We start from the raw sequence: 26,233 nt of genomic DNA on the forward strand, positions 1-26,233 counted from the left end.
TCAACTCATGCAAAATCCATTATGAGCCATAGATAGAACCCGCACACAATTCCAACTCACCGCACCCTACTTTTTAAAGTAGGCTTATAATTTAGTTGGTATTATCCCATAATAAATATTTACATCAAATATGAAATTACACAAGAAAAACTTTACAAACAAAAAAAAAACAATTTTACAAAGTAGTTATCATAAAAAATTTTAATTCCCACATTTTTCCATTCACTAACAGATGTTTAAAAATATAAAATATTCTACATATAATATTATATAATGTACGTAATAATTTTTCGTCTCTTTGCTTCTACTATCAGTTTTCAATTCAGTTCAATGTGCAAATAAGTAAGCTTTTGCGGTCGCCATACCACCCGCCTCCTGCTCGGCTTTGCCAAAATTGCTTGCACCTGGTCAGTATGGACGCCATACATTTCCCATATCACCCACATCTTCGACGCGTGCACCACTATGTTGTTCACTAGCCACGTCCGCTTCGCTTTGCGGCACTTCCAAGTGCGATTGCTGTTGTGCTTGTTGCTGCACTTGCGACTGTGTGTCATGTTGAGGCTGCTGCTGTTGCTGTTGCTGCTGGTGCTGATGTTGGTGTTGCAGTGTATGTTCTCCACCTGTGGCCACAGCTCCACTGCCAACATCAGCTCCCGTGGCACTACCTCCAACCACGCCACTACTATTATTTCCACTGCCCATTTGACCATCATGTAATGCCTGCGACGATCCTTGTGCGCCTAGCGCTTCATGGTCGGAGGTGCCAATGCCAATCTCAATGCTTCGGCAGCCCGTTAGCGAGCTGATCGTGGGCGAGTTGTCATGGATATGCACATGAATTTGATTTTGATTAACTGTCGAATAGAGTTGCGGATACAGTACCACCTGCCCCGGATATCCGGTACTTTGTGCTGCGCAGCTACTATAATTGTAGTTGTTGTAGCCGTTGGCAAAACTATTGTACGTAGGGTAGCTGGTATTTAGAGAATCCATCTCCGATTTACAACCGCCATAATGGGTGGGACTGCAGATGGGCGCTTGTGCGTGGGGTACAAATGTGCCAGCAGAGGCTGCCATGCTGCTGTGTGAATAATCGCTGGTCGAGCATAACGCTGACATATCCGTTAGCATACTGGGAACATGAAGGTTGGGATGATCGACAGCCAATGTAGGCGGCACACTGGTGTCATAGCCATAGTGGGGTAGATTAGTGGTGGCAGGAGCAGTCTGTGTGGGATGGGGGTACTGGTAGGGGTTAGGATGTGAACGGTAGCTGTTGTAGGCACCTGGACTGGTCGATGCATAGCCAGTAGTCCAATCTGTGGCTCCCATCAGTTGGTTGGTCTCTGCAAAGGAAAAAACAAAGATTTGATTAGTATTCAACTAATTTTGTTATGAAGAAAATTCCTTAAAAGGATAAAATTTATCTTATTAAAATTTTATATTTATTTTTCTTTTACATTAAATAGTTGAGCTTAATGCTTCGGATTAGAAGATACGTTATACAAAATTGCTGGTACTGATATAGATTGTAAAAATATTTGATTTTATTGCGGAATAAAGTCGCGTAAGCAAAAAGCAAATTATTAATTTTCTCACTTCTCAAAAAAACACGACCACGGAGGACCGCCTGGGGCCCATGAATGTATGTATGTATAAGTATATTTGAAGATCAGACGAGGTAGATGATCAGTAAGCGCTGAATGCTTTGTAATTGTTGAAAGTCGCCATGTCAAATGCTCGCATGAGCCGAGTAATAAATCAATGCGTTTGGCTGATATAAAATTTAAAACTAAAAACAATTAAGGCAGCTCTAAATTCGGTCTAGATCGAACTTTATATAGCTGGCTGATAATTCTTGGAGTCAAACAAAATAATACACAATGAGAGTCATAAGGGTCTTTCAAAAGATGTTGTAGATGTTGTTTTAAAATATTATACAACATGCAAAAATTTAGCTTCTCATTCTTAAGAATTATATGTGAAAAATTGACATCATTTAAATGTCCACCATGAGCACGTCTACTGGTAAAATCCGCCGCACAGTCGATACATTAATGCCTAATTGTAGAGGACGCCCAGATATCGTTGTTGAAGGTTGTTCAGCAACTCTTTGCGCTACAGCAGCAATATTTCCTTTAGAACGTCCAGATTTGGGTCTGCCAGTCCTTTTTCTATCCTCGACAGAACCAATTCCTTGAAATTCTTTCCACAACCTTTGAATTGCCAACTCGTTCGAACGATTATTTCCACACAAAAAGCCACGAATTTTGCGATGTGTTGGGCCTAAAGATCGACCATTTTCATTATATGTTTCAGTAATTTCAATAATTTTAATGCGTTGTTCTATCGCGTAAAATTATACATATGTCTGTTTGGCAAATGTCAAAAGATGACATAAAAAAGGTACCGAATTATTCAGGCATAATTTTTGAAAGACCCTTAGGTTATAATATCAGACGGACGGATGGAAATTTAGTCATAGCATATAATAAGTGGGCGTTCTTTTTGTACGATCTCATTAATATTTATTTACCAAGTTTGGGTGAGTTTTATTGAGTCGTTATCGAAACAAAAGTAAGTGTTGCACGAGCCATTTTCCAAAATTTTTCCTGAGTTTTTTTGGGTTCATTATTTGTACTAAACTTAAGTAATTTTGCTTCATTTATACCAGAGATACCACTTTTTTCAAAGATATCGTTTGCTTGTGTTTGCCGCAATTTGAGTACTGTGTTGAAGAATAAAATTTACCAAACATGCGAAGATATTTGGAAGAAATAGTCAACCTTAGGTTTTACGAGAAGACAATGATTCCAAGTATCGAAGCCGAAGGTGAATAGAATTTTCTTGTTTTTTTTTTCTTTTTTTGTAGAGGTGGCACAAACCATTGAAAGCCGAACTGTGGTACTTATTTTTCGGCTCACCGCATTAAAAACTCACCCCTGTTTCGTTTCCCTTTGTCCGTGAAACTACCTTTAGCTAATACTTCGCGGAGGGGGCGGTCTATTGCTTTTCTATGAAAATTTGCGGAGACGCTCCGCGCAACGCAACTTTGCGGTGATATTTGCTATTGCAAACATTGAACCAGTTTTCTTTTGACTCAAGCAGGTTTCCCTACCATATTTCTCATGTCAACCCCTTCGGTTTCAAACTGTGGACAGACAAAATAAACACTGTTTTGCGTCTTCAGCAACGCCCTTTGCACAGAAGGTGCAGTATGGGTGGACTTCATGTCCGAGTTTATGTAAATTAGACAATTCTATTTATTAGACAATTTTATTTTACGACACGATCACTTTCAAAGCCGATCTTCTTCTGTTCTTGTTTTACAATATTTTACTTAAGCTAAGCCTATCCAATTTTGCTAACCGTTAATCGAAAATATGTTTTTGCTAATTCAATCAAATACCAATCATAAAAAACATTTTCTAGGAATTTATCTACCGCTTTAGCGTGCCGTGTGCAAAACCTTTTCAATTCCCACAATTTTCCTTTGCAATCAATGAAGATCATTCATATAGTTGTAGTTACAGCTTCGTTCTCACTCAACTCATGTTGTTGTCGCTCTTACTATTTTCTGAATGAACTTTTATCAATGCGAGCGCGTAAAATCATTATGAATATTAAAAGGTGATAATGAGGAAAACATACAGTGGTGGTTTTAATAATCCTTACTTAATAAGTTGGGGAAGTTAGCACGTTCCACTAACTTGTACAACTGACTTATGAAGCAACTGTATCCTGTCAATATTTGAGTGAGGTGGAAATTCACATTCCCATATTGGCTGTTTAGCCAACTTCGTTTAGAAGGAATCAAGCGATAGATCCAACGTCCGTTCGGCGAATTGCTCCACCGACTCTGTTATTTCTGGCAGCAACTCTCCATCACTGCTGGACGACTCATCTTACTTTTTGAACATTGAGCCATCTCCCTCGTCAAAATGTCAATGTATGTGTGGAGTGGAGACAGCAGAATGAGATTGATATGCACGTTGGATTGGTCTTCATAGTCGCCTGGTGCTAACCCTTTTGAAAATGTTACGGCAAGAGTTGAGCAAAATCTCACGCAATATGGACGCTTAAGGAATTATCAAGATGAATGCGGCTGATTTGGAGCCGTTTATTTCCAAGTTATTACGATCACGTTTCCATTTGACAGACTAGATATCCAATTTATATAGGATTAAGTGACTAACTGTACAGTAACATTTCCATTTCCAGAATTTTTAAGAATACCGTTCATTAGCAAAAAAGTGTATTTTTCTTTTAAAAGCAAACAAAAAAAGAAAAAAAAAAAAACAAATAGTTTTCACCATTTTTGCCTAATATTGAAAAATATGCATCCTTCACTGCCATCTTTAAATAAATTTAAGCACAAAGGAGATGTCACAACATGTCATAAACATGAAATATCATAAAAAGCTGCTAATTGAAAAATAATTCCCTGTTAAACTGCGAAACGCACAACCACGCAGATTACATACATACTTACAAACGTACATATGGGCATGTCAGTACTCAAATCTGGGAAAATTGCAATATATGGAACCCTGCTGAGCGCTATCAATAATGCATATGTATGTAGATGTCACATCGGGGCATGGCAGAATGTCAAACAGCTTCACCGGTAAAAGGGTTACCAGCGAAACGGCACCAAAACACACACCAAAGGGAAGAAGGGAGAAAGCAGCCTTCAACATGCCTTCCTAATTTATTTTCAATTTATTATAAGAATGAAGACATCAAGAAAGGAATGAAATGCCGCTGCTAGGAAAGGAGGACACACACATATACACCTATGTGCATGGATAAGATTGTGAAAATCCGACAATAACACCCAGCGACAAGTAAATGAATGCCTTGATTAATTACTTAGGAAATTCAACGGCTGAGCAGGTGTGTGCGCAATGACGGCTGCCTTCAAACTGGAAGCGGAAGAAGCCACTTATGAGTGGCGCTCTTCGGGAATGTTGGTGATAACTTTATATTGATGTTAATAAATTAAATTCTGTTGAATTAAGCGACATAGCGAGAGTTTGTTGTAGAGTTATGAAATTTAAAATTTCAACAGATGAGTTATAAATTATTGTTTTATATTTTTTAATACATTGTTCAAATACAAAAGCGTACATTAGCAAGTAATTTTTTCAATATGCATTCTTAGTTGAGGTTCGTTTATTAACAGTTAGAAACGCAACTAAGTTTGGCACAGTAATGTTTTATTATACATATACAGTACTCCCTGGATTATCCGTCTCTCTGTTATCCGTCACCTCTGTTAACCGTCACCGTTTTAAGATTTTCCACAATACATATTGCAATAATAGTCATGAAACGGTCGAAATCATGTTGGAACAAAACTCCTCGCGCAATACTTTTGTTTTTCACTTTATTCATTGATTTTCTTTTGTTTTCGTTCGCTCGATAGAAATGCGTGTGAACGCAGCAGAGCAAAGTAACTGTTATTTTGTCCATTCTACCAACAAAAAATTCTTGGAATTCTTTTTCGATGTGACATTCAGTACAATGAGATTTTCAGTTTGATTTGAATTTCATGATGAGCATGATCAATCAGTAATTGAAACTTTAAAGCGTCGATATCGGAAAAAATTTATTCAGGACCTCGTTTCGCAAGAGAATATTGATTTGGCAGATTATTGTTATTATATATTATTATTATATATGTAGCTGATTCATGGTCTGAGTTATCGTCGACAACATTGGAAAAATGTTGGAACAAACTATGGCCAAATACAGAATCGCCTTCGAATAACAGTGACGATGTCTCACAGGCTGATGTTGTGACTAGTACATCTTCGGCTTTGCCATTGGAAAATAGTGAAACGATCAATGAATGGTTGAATTGTGACGAAAATGATTGTGGTAATGAGCTTTTGACTGACGAACAAATAATTAATGAAGTGAATGATGAAGAAGAAAATAATGATGATTACAATGGAACAGATAACAATAATAAAAAATGGTCACAATCTTACTGCTTCATTTCTAAGACAAGAAGCCAAAATTGCTGCATCAAATTTAGAGAAATTTATCGCCTGGTATGAAATGCAAGATGAAGCCGGCTTCGCTGACACGATTCGTTTGCGCCAATTTCTTCTTTTCGCAAAGAATAAAACTCAAGTCACTCTAAAGCAAAATACACTAACTGAATTCTTTTCAAAAACAAACTAAACTCGTAATAAAATAATGATATAATCATGTAATGCATGTAAATTTTACCGTTTGTTCATTTCTCTCAAAATTTCAGTGTACTTTTCGATTCTGTACACAATCTAGAGGTTTGTTTCTGTTAACCGTCATTTTTGATTATCCGTCATAGCTGGGTTACATTGACTGACGGATAATCCAGGGAGTACTGTAAAGGTATTTCAAAAGTGAAGCCTAGATGTTAGTAGTGAATAATTTTAATTTTACACAATATAACAACACGTTAAAATTATTGAAACTTACTCTGAAATTGGTTGATCTTTAAGAACAACATAACGCAAAATTCGTAATTTTTTTGGTGAAAGTAATCGTCCGAATGAGTGAAAGCTTGTTGAAAAAATCTCAAAAAACTGCTTCTGTTGTGGATAGAAAATGGACAGGCAGACCAGATTGAGGTTTTTTGAAAAGTAAAGTCTATTTGAAAAGGCCAACAACGAGTCCAGAGCTAAAATACAATATTCGGATCAGTATAGCTCAACTCCTTGAAAGTTCTAATTCTCGTGTGACAGTCTGTAGCTCACTCAACAGGCAAAATACTTAGGTGTTATCTTAGATCCCAAACTCAGCTGCAGGTCCAACGTAGAGTACAGGGTAAAGAAAGCGAATGTAGCACTTTACACGTGTAAGAAAATGTTGGGTAAAAAATGGGGTCTCAAACCAAAACTTCTAATTGGTCCTACACAGCCATTGTAAGGCCAATGGTAACATATGGTGGCCCACAATAGAAACTAAACAACCAAACCAAGCTGAACAAGATACAAAGAACAGCGTATATCATAACTATAGGAGCGCTTAGCACCAGTCCTCAATGTACTACCACGTCTATTACCATTAGACTTACACATAAAAACAATCGCTACTTGCAGCGTGGTCAGACTCAGAGACATAGGAAGATGGACAACAAGATCGCATTGTCACAGCAAGATCCTCCTACAGGGACCCTCGCTGCTCAAAAACAAATCAGACTACACATTCCTCGACCTTATCTTCAAGAAAGATTTTACGGTGCGAGAGCCGAATGGGGCAAAGGGAAGGTGATTGAAAGATACGATATTGAAATCTACACTGACGGTTCTAAGATGAACTGTGGTGTGGAAGCTGGCTTCCATTCGGAGCCGCTCAACCTATCTTAGTCATTTCAACCTCCTAACTACGTCAGCGTGTTCCAGACAGAACTATTAACGATCAGAGAAGCATTTCAATCACTAAAACTCTACAAGGAAGTTGGCGCAAGAGTAGCTATCTTTTCAGACAAGCAAGCAGCTATCAAGGTCTTAGATTCTAATTCCACCTCCTCCAAACTAGTCTTACAGTGTAGAGAGGAACTAGAATTGCTCAGTCATTGGCTTGAAATTACTCTGAATTAATCCCGGTTATATGAGGTAATGAAATAGCGGGTGAGCTAGCAAGAAAAGGTTCGGCACTAGACATAGCAGAGGCGGTGGCAGTCGCCTCAACACAGTAAAAGCATCCATTGCTTCACACTATCATGTTTTAGCTGCCGATAGAAGGTGGAAGCAATTAACTATCATACAGGTATTACAACAAAAAACACATGGCTGTCGTACAAAATCCAAAGGACGAATTACCAATTAGGATGCCTTCGACCAAACATTTCCCGCATCACTGCAACCCTTACAGGTCATGGGAAGGTAGGGGATCATGCAGCCACACTCAACCTTCCTTTCAATTCTATCTGCAGAAGCTGTCAAGAGGAAGGCGAAAGTCTTTTCCGCTACTTATATGAATGACCAGGTCTAGCCAGAGCAAGACTTCGCTCTTTCGGTAAGCCTTTTTTACAGAAAAATAACGAGATCTCAGACATCGAGATAAAGAATTTGCTGCTACACTTGGATCGCACAAAATGGTTCTGACTTACTTACACAACAAAGAAAAACAAAAACAAGACATCATCAAACGAGAACAGCGGTAGTAAAACGGTGCTGGTCGCTAATTAGGATAAAATAACATCTTGGCGTGTCTCTTGAAGGATGCTTTTTATTTTAATTTTTCTCCATCCATACAAATATGTACTGATATGTGAGTTTTTTTAAAATGCAATATAATAATAAGGATTTGTAAATTAAGTTTTTGAGATTTTTCAATAATATTTATTTTTTTTTCTTTCCGATTAGCGCCAAATTTCAATTGTTTAGCGTTAAGTTAAATATGAAATATGGTCAGGATTGGCCTACTGAAAGTGTTAAAAGTTAACCGATTTTGATAAAATTTTGGTTTCGTTTTTGTTTTTCATATAAAAGCGTAAATCTATGTCATCTAAATTATATAATTTTTAAGTCATACCATATTCTACCTTTGCTTTTATTCGGCCCTTTGACTGATCCATATACGCTAAAGCTATTATTTACCCAATTGTGCGATCTAATCTGTTTAACCTCGATCTGAAAAAGTAATAAGGGAAGCTGACGTAATCATAGACGAAACTACATATATTCTATAAATCTCGTAAAAATCCTAACATGTGCAGATGATTTGCACATTATAGTGCCATCCCTTGATGACCTTAAAGAAGCCTTTATAAAAGTTGTTAGATCAGCAAGAAGAATATAATTATCACTTAATGCAGACAAGACGAAGGCAATGGGGCCAGCACCACAAGGACAAGAAGTGCAGAATATCGGCCAAGGTCTTAAAATAGGTCCCTTCATTTTCGCAATTGTTCACGAATTCAAATATCTCGGCGTCAAAATCGGAAATAAAAACAACATAACGACTCAAACTGATCAAAGAATACTTGCCGCGAATCGATGCTACTTTGCGTTACAAAGACATTTAGAACGTCGCATTCTTGGAAGGCCAGTGAAAATAATAATTCATCGTACTCTTTTCGTACCAGTACTTATACGAGTATACGCGGGTGAAACTTGCGACACTAAACAAGGGCCAAGCAAAAACTCAACGTTTTTGAACGTAAAATCCCAAGCAAAATATTTGGAGCTGTTTATGAAAACAGCCTTTGGAGAATACGATTCGATAACGAGCTTCAAACACCACCCGCATATTGTTACGACAATAAAGCTTAAACGTCTGCGATGGGCTGGTCACATTATAAGGGCAGATGAAGCTGGGGTACGTGCAGAAGAAATAGTGGCAAAGGAAGACCAAAACTCCGATGGTTGGAGGGCGTAAGTCGACACACTGAGCTATTTGGAGACAAATATTACAGCAAGCCAAGACCCTGAATGTGTTCTCTTCATATGAAGGCCGCATCACCTTTGCCATATTAATAAACTTGAATGAATTCAAAAGAATTTTTTTCGTTTCGCTCCCAGATCGCTTAATTTTGTTGATCCGATTTCTTCGTAGATTTCAGGATAAAAAATAAAAAAACATTATTTTTCACTCCGATTTCTTCGTAGATTCCAGGATAAAAAATAAAAACATAATTTTTCACTCTGCTTTATCTTTGATATCATCTGTCCTCTTGGTGAAGAGTTTTTTTTACCAAAAACTCGACAAACATCATGGAACAACCATCGTATTCACCGGATTTAGCCCCCTGTGACATTTTCTTTTTCCCAAAAATTTAAATTGCCATTCCACGGACGCCGCTTTGAGTCGATAGAGGCCGTTAAGGAGGATTCGCTGAAGGAGCTGAAGAAGATCTCTTCAAACGCGTTTAAAAGGTGCTTTGATGACTGGACTAATCGTTGGCAAATATGTATTGCTTCAAATGGAGCCTATTTTGAAGGCGACAAAAAAATGTTGATGATTAAACAATTACTTTGCGTTTTATTGAACAATTCCCGGTACTTTTTTAACAGAATGTATTCTTTCTGGAGCGAGTTAGTCTTATACTTCGATACATGGAACATAAAAAAAATTTAATAAAATTTCAAATTATTTCGCTTTTGTTTTTTTATCTTAAAGACAAACTATTTTTTAAGGGTTCTTGAGTTGGCCAATTTTTCTTTGTTCGCATAACATAACACAATCGAGATGGATATAGCTTAGATATGCATACCATTCACCAAAGTATTCAGAGGTACGAGAAGTATTGATTTAGTAAAGTTTATCGGTTAATAATAAACAGAATAGTCCCGCCTTTCGTGTGGGCGAGCGATTGAGATATGTATTTGCCTCAGGAAACTTCAGCTTCCATTTAACGGTAATTTCCAAAATACCGAAAAAGTGATAATTTAGTTGTTAATAAAGAAAAATTGCTAACATTTTGTATTAATTTATACATCTATCCTAAGCTACTTGCTTATGCTAAACTAGGCAAAATTTTAGATAAAAAAATATAAGAAAAATTATGGATTTCACTTAGGCATGACCACATTCGCCACCGATAAATGGGTATAATATTTGAAATAGATGGAAAAATAACAAGTCTAAGATCACTAAAGCAAACAAACGTCTATTGCGATTTCCATCTGAACTGAGACTCTTATTGGTTTGAGCTTTGCCCTATTATCTGCAACTATGCATTTGCCCGACGTCCGGCAACATAAACACTTTGCGGCACTTAGAATTCTGCTGCCTCCAATAGCGCTGCATTTATCACATTCTAATGTTTCAATTAAGCGAAAATTACACTACGCGTAGTGCAACAATAACAATAATAATCAGCTAAATAACAACTGTATTATTTGCAGTAATTTAGTAAACTTTCCATATACTCGTAGCATTCAACCCGCTCTCGGCTGACACATGCCGCTTTGGTTTTGCAACCCTGTTGAGCGAAGTCAGTAGCCAACCGCTATCACCGGCACAGCTACTAAATAAATTATAATGTTGCATTACAACACTGCGGCCATCGTGCGCCACCACCGCCACCACCACCATCAACAACATCTACCAACAAAATTGCTACGCTACTGCCGCCTTCAAACAAACACCGAACCTATAATTTACGAGGCAGCAGTGCCGGCCCGCGCCTCTCAAATGTTCATATGCGCACAGTTTTTTCTTAATTTATATTTTGTATTTATTTTCAATTCACAAAGTCTTTAGCGGGTGCACGTAAGAACAAAAGCGAATTGCACGAACTTGCCTGCTGCAAATCAGGTAAAGACCAATTCCACCTGAATTGTCTGTTGCAGTGAACGAGAGTGAATATTGTAATGGATGACTGGCTGCCAGTCGTGTCTCTCTGGTCCTTCAAAGGCTAAACTAAAGAGGCTAATAATGGACAACCGGTGCGTGCCTGTATGTGGCATATTTCTTTGCGCGGGGCATGTTGTATGCGTGGGGTCAGTTTTGTCATTAATTTAGCCCTCAATTGACGTTTGATAATTGCAAAGGACTAACAGGTACATTTATGTCCATACGTTATTTCTCAATGTTTTCCCATTCCTTCAGAGATTGGCTGCTTTGCACTGCTACTCTGCGTATTTACATGATGCACATACAATTTAAATTTTGTTTTTTAATTAATTATCTATGTATACAGTTATGCAGCACATTCGATGCGCTTAATAACTATGGCACAGGGACTTGTTGGCAAGCCTTAAATTTTAATATTTTTGTTTAAGAAAATATAATTCATTCTGCTACAACAAAATATATATTTCAAAATTAAAAAAAAAGAAAAAGTTAATCAATTTTCATTCAAATTTCATTTTATAGCTCATTAAATTTTTGTATAATACCTAAAATGCAAGTTTGAAGTGGTTCAAGAATCGAGTCGACTTCGCGTCGGCTTAAATTTCAGGTGTAGGCAGAGGAATGTTATGGAGGCGCAAGGCTTTTGTTTTTTGATGTAATTGAACCTCATAAGCAAATCCTAAGCCGAGGTATTTATGCAGAATAATCTCTACTCTTCTCGTGTTCAAGTAAGCACTGCCGTATTGGACGAACATGAGTTTAGGTTGTGCTGTCAATTAACAAACAAATTTCTTGAAGTTTCTTTATAAATTTTCGAACACAAACGGGTTAGTGAATTATCTCAGCCGAGATTTTTTCTTAAAGTATGATTCTTGAAAGTAAGATTTCAAACGCTTTCAAAATTGTTCAGTCGTTTTTTAACTGGGAGGAAGCTTTTCCCAAACATGGGTACCGTGCAATCGTACGTAATAGTATACGCGTGGACTGCCAAGCCTCAGTGGACACACTGCGATCCCCTGTTGTTTCTAATTTTTATTAATGATTTACATCTGGTATCGCTAGGGACCAAAAGGTCTATGCGTGGCTTATTGCCAACCAGGCTAACCTAACCTAATGATTTACAAATTCATTTTATTAAAGTGAAATATTTAATGCTTGCAGATGATGTGAAGTTGTTTTTGAGAATACGTAACGTGACTGACTGCAGTAGTCTTAAAATTGACCTTGAAAATTTTCAGGCGTGATGCACAGTGAATAATTTACATCTAAATGTTGTGTTGTGTCATATTCCACGAGAACTAGTCCTTATACTTTCAATTACAATCTGGATGGCAAGCATTGAAAAAAGTAATATGAAAATAGACTTGGGTCTGATTTTCGATTCGAAGCCAACTTTGTGGAGCATGTGGCCCATATTGTGTCTAAAGTATTTTCCATGATTGACTTTAAAAGCGCTGTATGGTTCGTTGGTCTGCAGTCTCCTTGATTATTGTTGCACAATTTCGAACGTTTACGAGTTTCGTAACTGAATTCGTTGGTCAAATGGTTGTCTCGATTATTTGGATAGGCGTTAGCTGTTAGGCTTACATAACTTATCTGACAGAAGAAGTTACTTTTGTATGTATTATTACATGTATATATATATACAGGGTTTGATTGAAAAGTAATGAGCCTTATTTTTTTAAGCAGTTTTATTAAACCTTTTGGCTTATACAGCTAATATTCTTCAAAATACGATCCTTGAGCGTCAATACACCACTGGTAGCGGTCCTTCCACTGCAGGAAACATTTTTTAAACTCATCCGCCGGAATCGCGTTCAATGCAGCTGTCATGGTTTTTTGGATCGCCTCGATGGAATCGAAACGCCTCCCCTTCAGGCGCGGAAACAAGAAGAAGTCCGGAGGAGACAGGTCTGGGCTGTAGTAAGGGTGGGGAAGCACCGGAACCCCCATCTTGGCCAATACAGAGGCGCAGAAGAAGGCGGTGTGCGCCGACACATTGTCGTGATAAAGGGTCAAATTGTTGGCGAGGTCGGGCCGAACCGGGGCGCCGCGGTTTTTCAGCCGTAGGAGCACTTCTTTGTAAAATGCAGCTTTGACAGTGCTTCCTGGAAGTACAAACTCCTTGTGGACGATGCCTCGTCTGTTTGCGTCGTCGAAGACCTTCCAGATCGCTGTTCGTCTTCGACGTCCTCCCGGGCTTCCTTGAACGACTTGTGCCACCGTTTTACTTGGGAACTGGACAGAGATTGGTCCCAGTAAACCTCCTTGAGTAGCCCAATGGTTTTGGTACTCGTTTTGTTTAGCTTTACGCAAAATTTGATCGAGTAACGTCGCTCCAACGATCGCTGCATTTTCACCACTGCAAAATCCTAACACACTTTTAAAACAGCTTTCACGCGCGGAGCGATGTTGACTGCACCGCTGTTGCCAGCGAACTGGGACCGGTTTCTAGTGGAAGGTCCAACGATCATTTTCCCCCAACAGCCGATTCGGTTGATCGCTTGGCAGACGCTCCGCGCGGGAAGGCTCATTACTATTCAATCAAACCCTGTATTATATAAAAGGTTTTGCAATAACAGGTATCATTTAGATTAGATTAGAGATGATTAACGATTTTTTATGGCCGGAATTGGATGGTATTGATCTGGACAACGTTTATTTTCAACAAGACGGCGCTATGTGCTACACAAGCAACGAAACCATTGATCTCGAAGTGGTGATCACAATTGGCAACCGAGATCTTGTGATTTAACACCTTGCGACTTTTTTCTTTGAGGAAAGAGAAGGTCTACGCCAACAGCCCAGGGTCGATTCAAGACCTCAAAGATGGAATTCGTGAGGTTAAAGAGGACATAGGGCCTCTTTGCAATTCGGTTATGGAAAACCTCATGAAAAAAATATTGTCCTGTAAGCGTGGTCGTGGTGGTCATTTGCCTGATGTTATTTTCCACTATTAACGGCATACCTTCCCCCTTATAATGAAATAAACACCCGATCATTTATATTTAAAAATAGCATTTTTCTTTGAATATCAAAATAACACCTCTTCTTAGATAACCCATTATACCTATGTCCCAAATGATTTAGTGGACTGTAGTGAAATTTATGATTTGCTAAACCTCTATTATCCTAAATGTGAATTGAGGCAGGCCAGAATTTTTACGGTCGCGTACATACATATGTAAATCTAATTACGCATGTAATGCGCCGATATTTAGATGCATCCGACTATGCAACACTTACTCCGTAGTTACAAATTTTAATTAAAATGTATTTAACTTTAAGTTGAATTTTTGTAGTATGTAGGAACCTCTGTAAACGAATAAATAAATAAATATTTTGAAACGTTCTTTAAAGGTAAAGTGGTCTGCTAGTAAAGATAATGCGAGTTCATTCCACTTTTCACTTTATTTTACTATCGATGACTGACACAGCCAGGTGAGATGTTGGCCGAGTTTAACAAAGCGCGCTAGTCGTTTCTTTCTCGTGCTAACCGCCGTCAGTTGGAAACACCAAGTGAAGTCAAGTCTCTCCACCTGATCTTTCCAACGCAGAGAAGCCATTCTCTTCCTCTGCTACCACCAGCTGATATGGCGTCGAATACGTTCAGAGTCGGAGCATTTGTAACCATTCAGTCGACATGACCTAGCCAACGTAGCCGCTGGATCTTTATTCGCTGCGCTATTTCTATGTCGTCGTAAAGCTCTTACAGCTCATCATTCCATCGCCTGCAATATTCGCCGTTGTCAACGTGCAAAGGTCCAAAGATCTTACGCAGAATCTTTCTCTCAAACACTCCAAGCGTCGCTTCATCGGATGTTGTCATCGTCCACGCTTCTGCGCCATACGTTAGGAAGGTCATGATGAGATCCTTGTAGTGTTAGTTTTGTTCGTCGAGAGAAGACTTTACTGCTCAATTGCCTACTTAGTCCAAAGTAGCACTTGTTGGCAAGAGAGATTCTTCATTGGATTTCTAGGCGGACATTGTTATCGGTGTTAGTGCTGGTTCTTTTACAACCTCGAAATTATAACTGTCAACAGTGACGTGGGTGTCGATACGCGAGTGCGCCAACTGTTTGTTTGAAGACAGGAGGAATTTCGTTTTGTTCTCGTTCACCACCAGACCTATTCACTTTGCCTCTTTATCCAGTTTGGAGAAGGAAGAACTAATAGCGCGGTTGTTAATACCGATGATGTCAATATCATCGGCATACGCCAACAATTGTACGCTCTTATAAAAAAATTGTGACTGAGCGATTAAGTTCTGCGGCTCGTACGATGCTCTCCAACATCAGGTTAAAGAAGACACATGACATCGACACAGCCTGTCTAAAATCTCATTAGGTATCAAACGGCTCGGAGAGGTCCTTCCCAATTCTGATGGCGCTGCTGGTATTGAGCAATGGTATTTCTTGCATTGCCGCATTAGTTTTGCGGGGATACCAAATTCAGACATAGCGGCATATAGGTAACTCATTTACGTACTGTCGAATGCAGCTTCAAAATCGACAAAAAAATGATGTGTGTCGATTCTCCTTTCTCGATGGTAGATTTTCCAGATTTCAAGCCACACTGATAAGGTCCAATCAGTTGGTTGATAATAGGCTGCAATACTTCACACAATACGCTTGCTAGGACCTTATACGCTATATTTAGAAGACTAATCCCATAGAAATTGGCACAGATTGCAGAGTTACCTTTGATGCATGCACCTTACCAGCTCCTCGCCGCAAGTTTGAATAGCTCAGCCGGCAGTCCATCGGCTCCCGGGGCTTTGTTAGCCGCGTTATTGCTATTCTCACCTTGTCTTGGTGGGTAGCGGAACGGCAGTCTCGTCGTCAACGATTGGGTTCTCGGGATCTTCACATTCTCTGTGACATACGCAGCCATCACTGTTTAACAGGTTCAAGAAGTGTTCCCTCCATAATTTAAGATTACTCTGGATGTCAGGCACTAGATCGCTGTCTTTGTTCTTACAGGAAAAAGCCCCGGTCTTGAAACCTTCTGAAAGCCGCCGAACTTTCTGTCGGAATTTTCGTGCGTTTTTCCTATTGGCTAGTATCTCAAACTTCCCACACTCACGTATTTCCGCCTCTCGTTTATTCCTCTACAGATATCAAATATTAAATGAAAGCAAATCCTTTTTAAAATCGTATTACTTTCTGCCATGGAAAATATGCTTATGAAAATCATCTGCGGGTTGAAAACAGATTACCTTCATTTATAGAACAACATCAAGACACAAATAAAACGGACAGCAGCGTCGACATTAATGCAACGTAAGTCTAAATACCAAAGAAGAATACAGTGTTGTCTCGGATTCAGTAGCCATTTGAGAAGTTTAATACCATTTCGACAACCCGAAGAGTATTTAAATTCACCTAAATCTTATTAGCACCCATCAATGCCATGAACAAAGAAAACTAAGCGTGTTGAATGTAATTTATTTACAAAAATTGAAGGCATGCGAATAATACTGTTAACTTTTATTTCGTTAATTTCCACTCACCTTAGAATGGATTAAATATTAAACCGGAAATCGATAATTTATCATGTGTACCGCAAATTATCTGCTACTTCACTAAAAAATAAGGCGTCTTAATATTACTTCAAACACATTACCCAGGCATTTGCTTACTTACCAACCAATATTCTCAAGAGCACAGAAGCTGAATGGATGAACGGCGAAATGATTGGCTGAGTGCATAGCGCGAAGTCACAGCGATCATTTGCAAAAAACCAACTAAAGTTCTCACACTACTCGAACAAGCAGATAAACAGATTGCCTGAGCGTACTGTTATCAATGAGCCTCAAATGCCAGAGAGAGCATTTTGGCTTGGCGAAATGGTCTTGGCCTTTTAGCACTTTTCGTCACAGGCCTTAACATGTAGACAATACATCAACGCTATTTCAGTCGCACTTACAGCCAGTTTTACGCGTCTACTCTTCCATCCTTCTTCGGTTGGTTGCCAAACCCAAGCCAACCTTTATTATTCTTCTCCCCATCGCTGCACATCATTAACTGACAATTTTCACTTCGTTATATGCGAGAATTTTTGCAATTACATGAACAAAGTTGCAGTTTACACCAACCAACTAGCCAACAATAACAATATCAATGTTTGCCAATATTAAAAATCCCAACCAAGAGGTATACAAACATTCATACGGGCACTTTGACTTGACATTCTGGGGCAACAGTGGTGGAATCCGCCAACGGCTATGGAAAATGGCTGCGATTGGAGCGGAAGTTGCCTCTGCATTTGTGGTTCATGGTTCATACGACGGCAGTGGTAACGGTGGTGGCGGCGGCGGCCACATCTGCGGTTACCAACAATGGCTTACCGCAAAAATTCGTCGATTCATCGGCTCATACGATATGCCTTCATGCCTTTCACTGTCTTTTTGGCCATAGTGCCTGTAGTGCATTTGGCTCATTGCCTTTTGTGGGCCAAAAGATTTCATTTCGTAGCGTTCCTTTTGATCACCTCTTCCTGTGCTGCAATTCAGTTATATGCATATAAAAGTAAGTGCATATGTATGTGTGTATGTTGCAGCATATTTGCAGTGCAAAGGAGTAGGCAAATTACATTTAAAATTGTCGGATATTTGCTGTCGCAATTGAAAGGCGGTTAAAAAAATACAAATGTAAAACGCTTCCGTTTGATTAAGAAGTACGAGTGTGCAGAGGTCAGACAAAGGAACACAGGAGTAGGCATTTGGACAATTTGGACATTTGATGTGTGGATTATGGCAAAATAAAGTGAAGCAAGAAGTGAAATATTATGTGTATGCAGAATTTTCATCAATGACTACAGAGAAGACGAAATAAAGGAGCCGTCAGACGTGACGAGGAATGTGCTTTCGGCAAACGCCATTAAGTTGAAAAAAGTCGTAAAGCCATTACAAAAGTAGATACTCTATACATGCGAAGTACGCCTTGAAAGCAACGAGCAAGTGACCCAGGGATGACGTATTTTTTCCGATAATTAAAGGCAGACTTGTTTCATTACACATCACAAAGCGAAGGAAATATTGCGATTAACTGCAAATGGCCTAGTCTGGGCATCTACAGTGCATAGGATTCACGTAGATTAGATTAGATTTGATTTGAGGTTTGCACTTCGACCTCATGGTCTTTTGTGCCCTCTACTCATCACAGTTCCTCATCCAGACCCAGTTTCCTTAATGAACCTTAGATAGAGCTGTTTTGGACTGAGCGTATGTGACTTTCTTCTAGCTACGATTGGCCGAGATGTCTCATAGGATTCACTTTGGTCCACACTCCATAAACGAAGAACACGAACTTACAGTTCGTATCTATTAAATTTTATTTTTCCCCGTAACCGTAAGCAGTTATGAAATACTTTACATTTGTTTTGATATTTGCGTTAAAAAATTTGAGTATTACAAATAAACGGACGAAAAATGAATTGATCTGGTGGAAAATTATCCGTATTTTTATGACAAAATGCAAATGCTGTCATTAATTCTACTTCAATATCAACTGTTTATGATTACGGCATGACTAATCGACAGACGCTGTAATGTTGCAGCTATTGTTATGGTTACGGCTATGGCCTTATAGCTACGGCACCACTAATTGCAGCTTTATGAATAAAAAATGAGCGATCGCTAACTCTTATTTAGATTGATTGCTCGATTCCAAAGGTGGAGTATAGACTCACATCAGCTCGCTTTTTAAGCAAGAACCAAATTATTTCTGCCAGAATTATATAGACAAAGAAATGGCAAATTCCATCCTTTCCTATGCAAATGACACTGTTAAATATCATACAAGAATATTTCTTGGAGGTCAGTTCTTCCGAAACCTGCGTAAGCTACGGTATACAATTCGAATGATTTATTTATTTAAATATTATTGAATCTGATTAAATGAAGCCTCAAAATAATGATTTATTAGCTTGGTCGCACACTTGTGGATTTGTGTTGACACGACGAAATTTACGTTACGCACTAACAAGTGAGCTGAAATTTCGATAATCATTTTTTAATTAATTTAATTCCTCATGTTTGGCGTGATAAATTGGCAAATCTTACTGAATATTTTGATAGCTGCATTGCATTGGTGACTTTGACAGCTACGGAAAACTAACAATGGGAACAATGGGAACAGTGTGGTGCAAAATTTATTAATATGACTAGATATGGGTTAATACATCTAGCATACAAGGTAGGTACGAATTTGTTTAAGAAAAGTATATAGCGAAAATAAAAGCTACAACGACAACTAAGCCTAAGGCCAAAGGAACTTTTGAAAAAAAAATGAGATACTGAATACGATGATGCGAAGCTCACCTTCTTCAAATGCACCTTCTCTGGAACACAAAGAGATCAGCTCTGCGACAAACTATTGGTGTATGTACACCTGGAGATATAATCGAGCAAATGATGATAGGCGAAGAAAAATGGAATGCATCCACAAATTTCGTCGAGGAAATTATCCGCAAATAGAGGCGTGAATTGGAAACTTATGCTGAAGAGCACTGAGCATAGGTTTTTCAAAACAGGTGACCCTGGAAGCAGGATGAGTAAATGAATGTGTCCTTCACCTTTAGCTCGAAGCAATGCGGAAGCGGTCCCGGGGTTGAGGGAAAAATCCAAAAGAAAAGGAGGGAACATCCCTCTGGAATCATCACAAACGTAGTTACTCCAACGACGAAGGATTTTATTGTACGAAGGATTTCGTTATACGAAAAAAATGTTTGTTGTTAACGAAAAAAATGTTTGTTGTTAACGAAAAAATATTGGCATCAAAATATTGCAAATATTGTAAAAAGTCAAAGTGACTGTAATATGTGAGCACATGGGTACATACATACATATGTACATATTCTTAAATGCTTAAAAATTACATCAAAGAAAAATTATTTTCGTTTTTGATTTTTCTCCATCCAACATCTGCCCAACCGCATTTGGATTGATTTGTGGCTTTGCACACTACAAAACAAACTATACATTGTCTCTCTCTGCACTATTAAATTCTTTCTCCTTCCATATGAAAGAAAAATATTGCTCTAAAAAAATATAACTGGAGTAACAATCAACTAACTGTGAATGTACGTGTGAATGAAATACATATGTATGTATTTGACATTTGCATTCATCTCCGTGTTTAATAATATAACAGCGTAGGTATGTATGCCTCAGCGCGTTCTTCATACTACCACAGGCTAATTTCTTGGAATTGTAGACCAGTTTTTTTGGCTCATACTAATTAAATATTTTTAAATCCAATTCCTGTTTTTCATTCATATTTGTCTCTTTGGTTTCAATAAATTAACAGCTTAAGCGCCACTTTTGTAAGTTCAGTATGCCGCCGCGTACTGGAAGGAAACTTTGACTACGCCCTACTAAAGTGGCATTTCCGGACCATGAAGCAAACATACGGATGTACATTTGTGAATTCGCACCGTTGTGTAATTTGTATCATTAGCATTTATGACAAATTTATGAGTTTTGGTTATAAAAAAATTGCGTTATACCTAAAAGGTTAACATCAGCTGTGCTCTCTACAGCGCAAAAAAAATGTTAATATGAAAATTAAAAACTATTTTTGTTGAGCCTTAATAAAAAAATATTTGCTCAAATTAAAAACGATTTATTAGCTTTGCCTGCAAAATTTGTTACATTCAAAGTATTTTATCGTTTTTTTTTTTGTAATTATAAATAATTAAGTTAGATAACCAACCCTGGCAAAAACTACTAGAAAAATGTTCTCAAAAATCTGTAAGGTGAAAATAATGTCTTAAAAAAAGCAATTTTTTGAAAGAAGAAAAAAATCCACAAACTGAAAATATTTGTTTTGAAGAATTTAATATAACCACATCTTGCTTTATTTATAAATAAATTTATAAATGATATGATTGCTGCAAAAGTAACAGTAAAAATCGTTTATGTTTTTTTTCTAATATTGCTGAAAACGAAATAAGATTGCTTTTTCTTAGTTTTTAACGCCGTTTCAGTTTCAGTTGCGCGTATTACCTCGGTTGGAAGTGACAAACTGGGACGAACCGCGGATTTAGCATTAGAAATGCGTAAAATTATTATTAAATTGTACTTGGAAAACTAGTCTCTGCGCGAAATCGGTAAAAAAATTGGCAAACCGCATTATACGGTGCAAAGTGTTATTGCTAATTACGATAATACTTGTAAATTGGAAGCTGATCACCACCAAGCTGGAAGGCGAAAAATATTGACTTCACGTGAGGAACGCAACGTAGTAGCATCAGTCGCACAAAACCCAAAAATAGCCTCCACGATACCAAACCGAAATATTTTAGAGTCTTTGCATAAAGAAGTAAGCCCACAAACAGTCCGTAATTGTCTGCTTAACGCTGGTTATCATAGCAGAGTCGCACGCCGCAAGCCCTACATTTTAGATATTAACAAAAAGATGAGATGGGAGTTCGCCAAATGCTATATAAATGAGCCAGATTCTTTTTGGAAAAACGCCATATTCAGTGATGAGTCGAAATTTAATGTTTGCGGATCAGTTGACTCTCCAAAAGTTTGGCAAAATGAAAATACAATACTGAATGAAAAAATCGTATTCATACCGCTATGCATGGAGGAGGAAATGCGGTGGTTTGGGGGTGCACAGCTGCATCTGGAGTAGGAAAAATCGGTTTTATTGATGATAAAATGGACAAACATATTTATTTATTAAATTTGAAGAATACTTTCCATGATAGTGCCGTTAAACTTTGGACTGGATGCTAAAGGATTCTTGTTTCAACAAGACAATGACCCAAAACACTCAGCTTATCCCGTGCAAAAATGGTTTATTTACCACTGTAAGCAGCTTAAAACTCCAATTCAATCACAGAATCTGAACTCATTGAGCATGCCTGGGAGCTCTTGGGAAGGGGAATCAGAACGCACAAAATAACATCAAAGGCGTCATTAAATACAGCTTTAAGTGTTGAGTGGGAGAAAATTGCAGCTAATGAAACCAAGGTATTGGTAACAAGTATGCATCGACGTTTGGAGGCAGTTGTTAAAGCTAAAGGCGACCCAACAAAGTACTGAATACCCATTTTTTCTATTATTTTTTAATAAAATATTCTTTATATGGCTATGTGCGAATAATATTTTTGCATAAAATTGTGCATTATTTCGTTATTGCCTTAAGTTCTCTAATTCCAGAAATGGATTTGGAAGCCTTTGTTCCTTAAATATTGAATCAAATTTTTATTTTTTACGAATATATTAAACTTTTGTCTTTTGTATAAATCGTGCTAAGTATCAGGTCTATCTGTTTATAAACTGTGAGTGGACGAATAAATTGTGTGACCCCTATATATCGCCCCCTTAGTATTAAAATAGCCTATAAATTTTTTGATGTTTTGAGAAAATGAATTTCAAAATTTTTGTCGAAAGTAGCTCTCACTCAAATCTCGTTATGTCTGTAAATATTTATTATTTTTTGACTGACGTTTTGACCAACTTTGTGGAACTAGAATTTGACAAAATTTTGACCACATATAAAATCGACGATGGATAATCCAAAAATTCAATAAAAAAATTAATAGCCTATGAGCACATAGGCTATTGCTAGGGGGCGTCCATAAATTACGTGAGGTGTTTTTTAAATTTTCTGTACCTCCCTCCCCCCCTGGTGAGATGTCGTGAGATTTTATTCAACCCCCTCCCCCATCCCCCAATCTCACGTGAGATTTTTCAAAATGTGGGTTTCTTATGTAAACGCGTTGGATTGTTATTGTAAAAAGAAAAAAAAAAATTTGCTTCGTGCTTTTATTTACGACTAGTTAAGACTAGTAATCAATATTGCTGAGAGTTATAAATGTAATAAAAAGTTATCAATATAAGACTTAAATCGTAACTACTGCGATTAAAAAAAGAATATTTACTCTAATTCAGTCCATGGAGAATCATGCGCGGTTTCCAGAGAGACTATTGGGACCAACATGTCCCTATGATTTTCAGTAAAATCATCTACTCCTTCAACTTCGTTCTGATCTAGCCATTCTAAGCCGTTGACGCTTGCGCACAGTAACTCATTAGCTCGTCTTGTGACAATCCGTGAGGGTCGCACTTTGCGGAACATACACGCTTGCTTAGCTGGTGCAATGTGAGCTGCTCGCCTGTGCTCTGCAGCTCTTGTGATAGATGCGAAGTAAATACCGTATGTACTGCAGCATCTTTTCTCTAAATCATCACGTATACTTGGGCAATAGAGATCATAAGGCGTGCTGATGAAGGCATTCAGCGGTTGAATCGGTAGGCGTATTAGAAATGAAGCAAATGACTTTCCGTCATGTTCTTTAAAGTCCGGAATTGTCAAACGTCCATCAACCTGAGTGATAGGGTATGGAGGTGGCAGAAAACGGTCGTGAAGAATCATATGCAGATTTTTTAAAGACGACCAGCGGAACGGGCGGGTTTTCGCTAGTTTGGTATAAAACAAATATGGTGGTTTGACAGTAGTAATGTATAACGTTGAAGTATGAATGAAATTATTTTCTTTCAAACGAATTAGTGAATGATCTTAATCATACTACGATTACGCTTAAGATTAAATCTTAAGCATGTACAATCTGGATAATGGACCAAAATAGTATAATTTTTTTCTCTTTTAATCAGAAAAAAAATTGCGTGATATTTGCCGAGACCCCCCTCTCTCCTCCGTAAGATTAGATGAGATTTGACTCGACCCCCTCCCCCCTTAAACATCTCACGTAATTTATGGACGCCCCCTTATACTAAGGGGACGATATATTCGTATGTACAATTCGCGCTTACACCCTTTTTGGATTTTTGGCCAGGCTCCTCCTCTTATATATATTTGGCGTGCGTCTTGATGTTGTTCCACAAATGGAGGGGCCTACAGTTTTAAGCCGGCTTCAAACGGCAGATATTTTTTTTATGAGGAGCTTTTTCATGGTAGAAATACACTCGAGGGTTCGAGGGGCAAGCACTATTTGAAAACAGCTTTTTCTACTTTTTAGAGATTTGAACTTAAAATCTCCGAATTCCTAATGGTAGGAACCCATTTGGCTACGGCAGCCGTATTTTAATTAATCTATTTATTATTTTATTTGTTCTTTTCGCAGAGAGTCGAAAAATGCATGTCCTTGGCAGGATATAAATCCGGGTCATTCCGGTTATGTAGAACCGACTGTTGCGGGATTGATCTTGTATTTGGTAGTTCCTATTGCTTTTCCATACTCTTCCTTTTCACAAATAAGTAATTCTTCTTCCTTTTGTTTGTTTATTTATTCAGTCTGACGACACAGTGAATTTGGAAGGCGCAGCCTTGTATTCTATCATCCTTGCGGCAAAGTAGTACTCAGTTCACGCTATGAAAACACCGAGCAACCCTCCAGCAACATTTTTTCACACCTATTTTAAATACACATGTCATTTAAAATTGAGCGAAAAGTGATATTTCGTTACGAGTGAAGTGCCTGGAGTTCGAATACTCCGAAGATATGGCATTTTTAACATATTCGCAAAGAATGTAAGGAAATCTTCTTTATATTTTGTTGTGACAGTATATTTGTACATAGGTATGTTTGCGTATTAATTTCTTTAAAAACACTTGTCGAATTGCTTCTAGGACGATGCTCATAAATTTGCGTTTCTTCTCATTTGACAACCAATGTTGCTAGCAACATTTCCCGGCAAGTCAAATTCAAGTTACTAGCCTTATGCATTAAACATATTATAATAAGATGCTGTTAATATTTCCTTCTTCTTCTAAGCCCGCACAAAGCGATGAATAATAATAAAGAAGTTCCAGCACGTGCTATAAATAAATCTGAACTGACTCAAACGGGACATTCGATGCAATAAAACCACAGATTTCATATGAAAGCCACTCACTTGTTGGGCAGTTCACTTAGAACAATTAATGTGCACTTCATAAAACTCCCATTAGAAATTCGAAAGGGTAAAACTACATTATTTGATTCAAAGGTATTTTTTTTTTTGTTAGACAATAAACTTGATTAAGAGAAGACATGAAATAACTGCACTAATGTTATAAGTAGTTAAAAGAAGAAGATAAATTGTAATTAAATGTTTTCTTTTTATATAATAAATGGGTCTATATGCATGTACCCACGTATGCACACGCAGACTTGTTGTTATAAATGTTTAGTCGGTTTCTGATGAGTTTGCCTTAATCTAAATAGTAGCATGAGTACGTACCTGATATCTCTGGCGCGTTTGGTTTATATACATCTGCATTAATTGTACGACTACTATTGGGCGATGAGTGATTGGCTAATTGCGGCAAGGCGGTACCAGTAGAAGACACCGTTGGTGGCTGGCGTATGGAGCGGCGCACGTCGGCAAAATCTCGCAAATGAGTGGGGTAAGATGAGGACTCAAAAAATGTTTGGCCAAGGGTTAATGCGCGAATCGGATGACTGCCAGGTGGACCTGTAAGCAAAACAAATGTTTGAAAATGAAAATTAGACTAAATTATTATAGTAAAATATTTTAAATGGGAACATAGAAATTCATGCAACGGAAATGAAATTGTATATGTAAGCACAAAATGTCATGCCGTCCAGTGGACACTTGAATATGGGAAAATTGAAAATATGTCATGAAGTTGAAAAAATTATAATTTTCGTTAAACGGGCTAAAATCGAAATGATAGAATCAACATTTTTTATCTTCATAAAAATGCGTAAGCGTAGGTATGAGGAAAAAATATAAATAAGTTCTACACCAGGTTATGCAAAAACAGACTGCCATTAGATTGTGCGAAATATGAAAGTGATTTTATTTTACCTAAATTATATATGTACTTATTATTTTAGATACCATTGAAACCGGAATTTAAGTTTACTTTTGGAAATTAATAAACAAATTTTAATTCAAGCTCTGGCAGTTTCTGAACGCCTCACCAAAAAAAACAAAATTGCCTTTTGC

General features: G+C 37.8%; 1 protein-coding gene across 1 annotated transcript in view; it reads right to left on the minus strand.

Moving 5' to 3' along the window:
• Positions 1-213: 213 nt before the first annotated feature.
• The window catches only part of LOC129239463 (protein lozenge), a 68,829-nt gene continuing 42,809 nt past the window's right edge, over positions 214-26,233 (minus strand). Inside the window, exons 5-6 of the mRNA XM_054874965.1 lie at positions 25,502-25,735; positions 214-1,349 (exon numbers count right to left, since the gene is read on the minus strand). Coding sequence (XP_054730940.1) covers positions 409-1,349; positions 25,502-25,735 — 1,175 coding nt within the window. The 3' untranslated portion in view covers positions 214-408. The remainder of the gene's footprint in view (positions 1,350-25,501; positions 25,736-26,233) is intronic.

Source organism: Anastrepha obliqua, chromosome 2 (assembly GCF_027943255.1).
Source record: "Anastrepha obliqua isolate idAnaObli1 chromosome 2, idAnaObli1_1.0, whole genome shotgun sequence".
NCBI lineage: Eukaryota > Metazoa > Arthropoda > Insecta > Diptera > Tephritidae > Anastrepha > Anastrepha obliqua.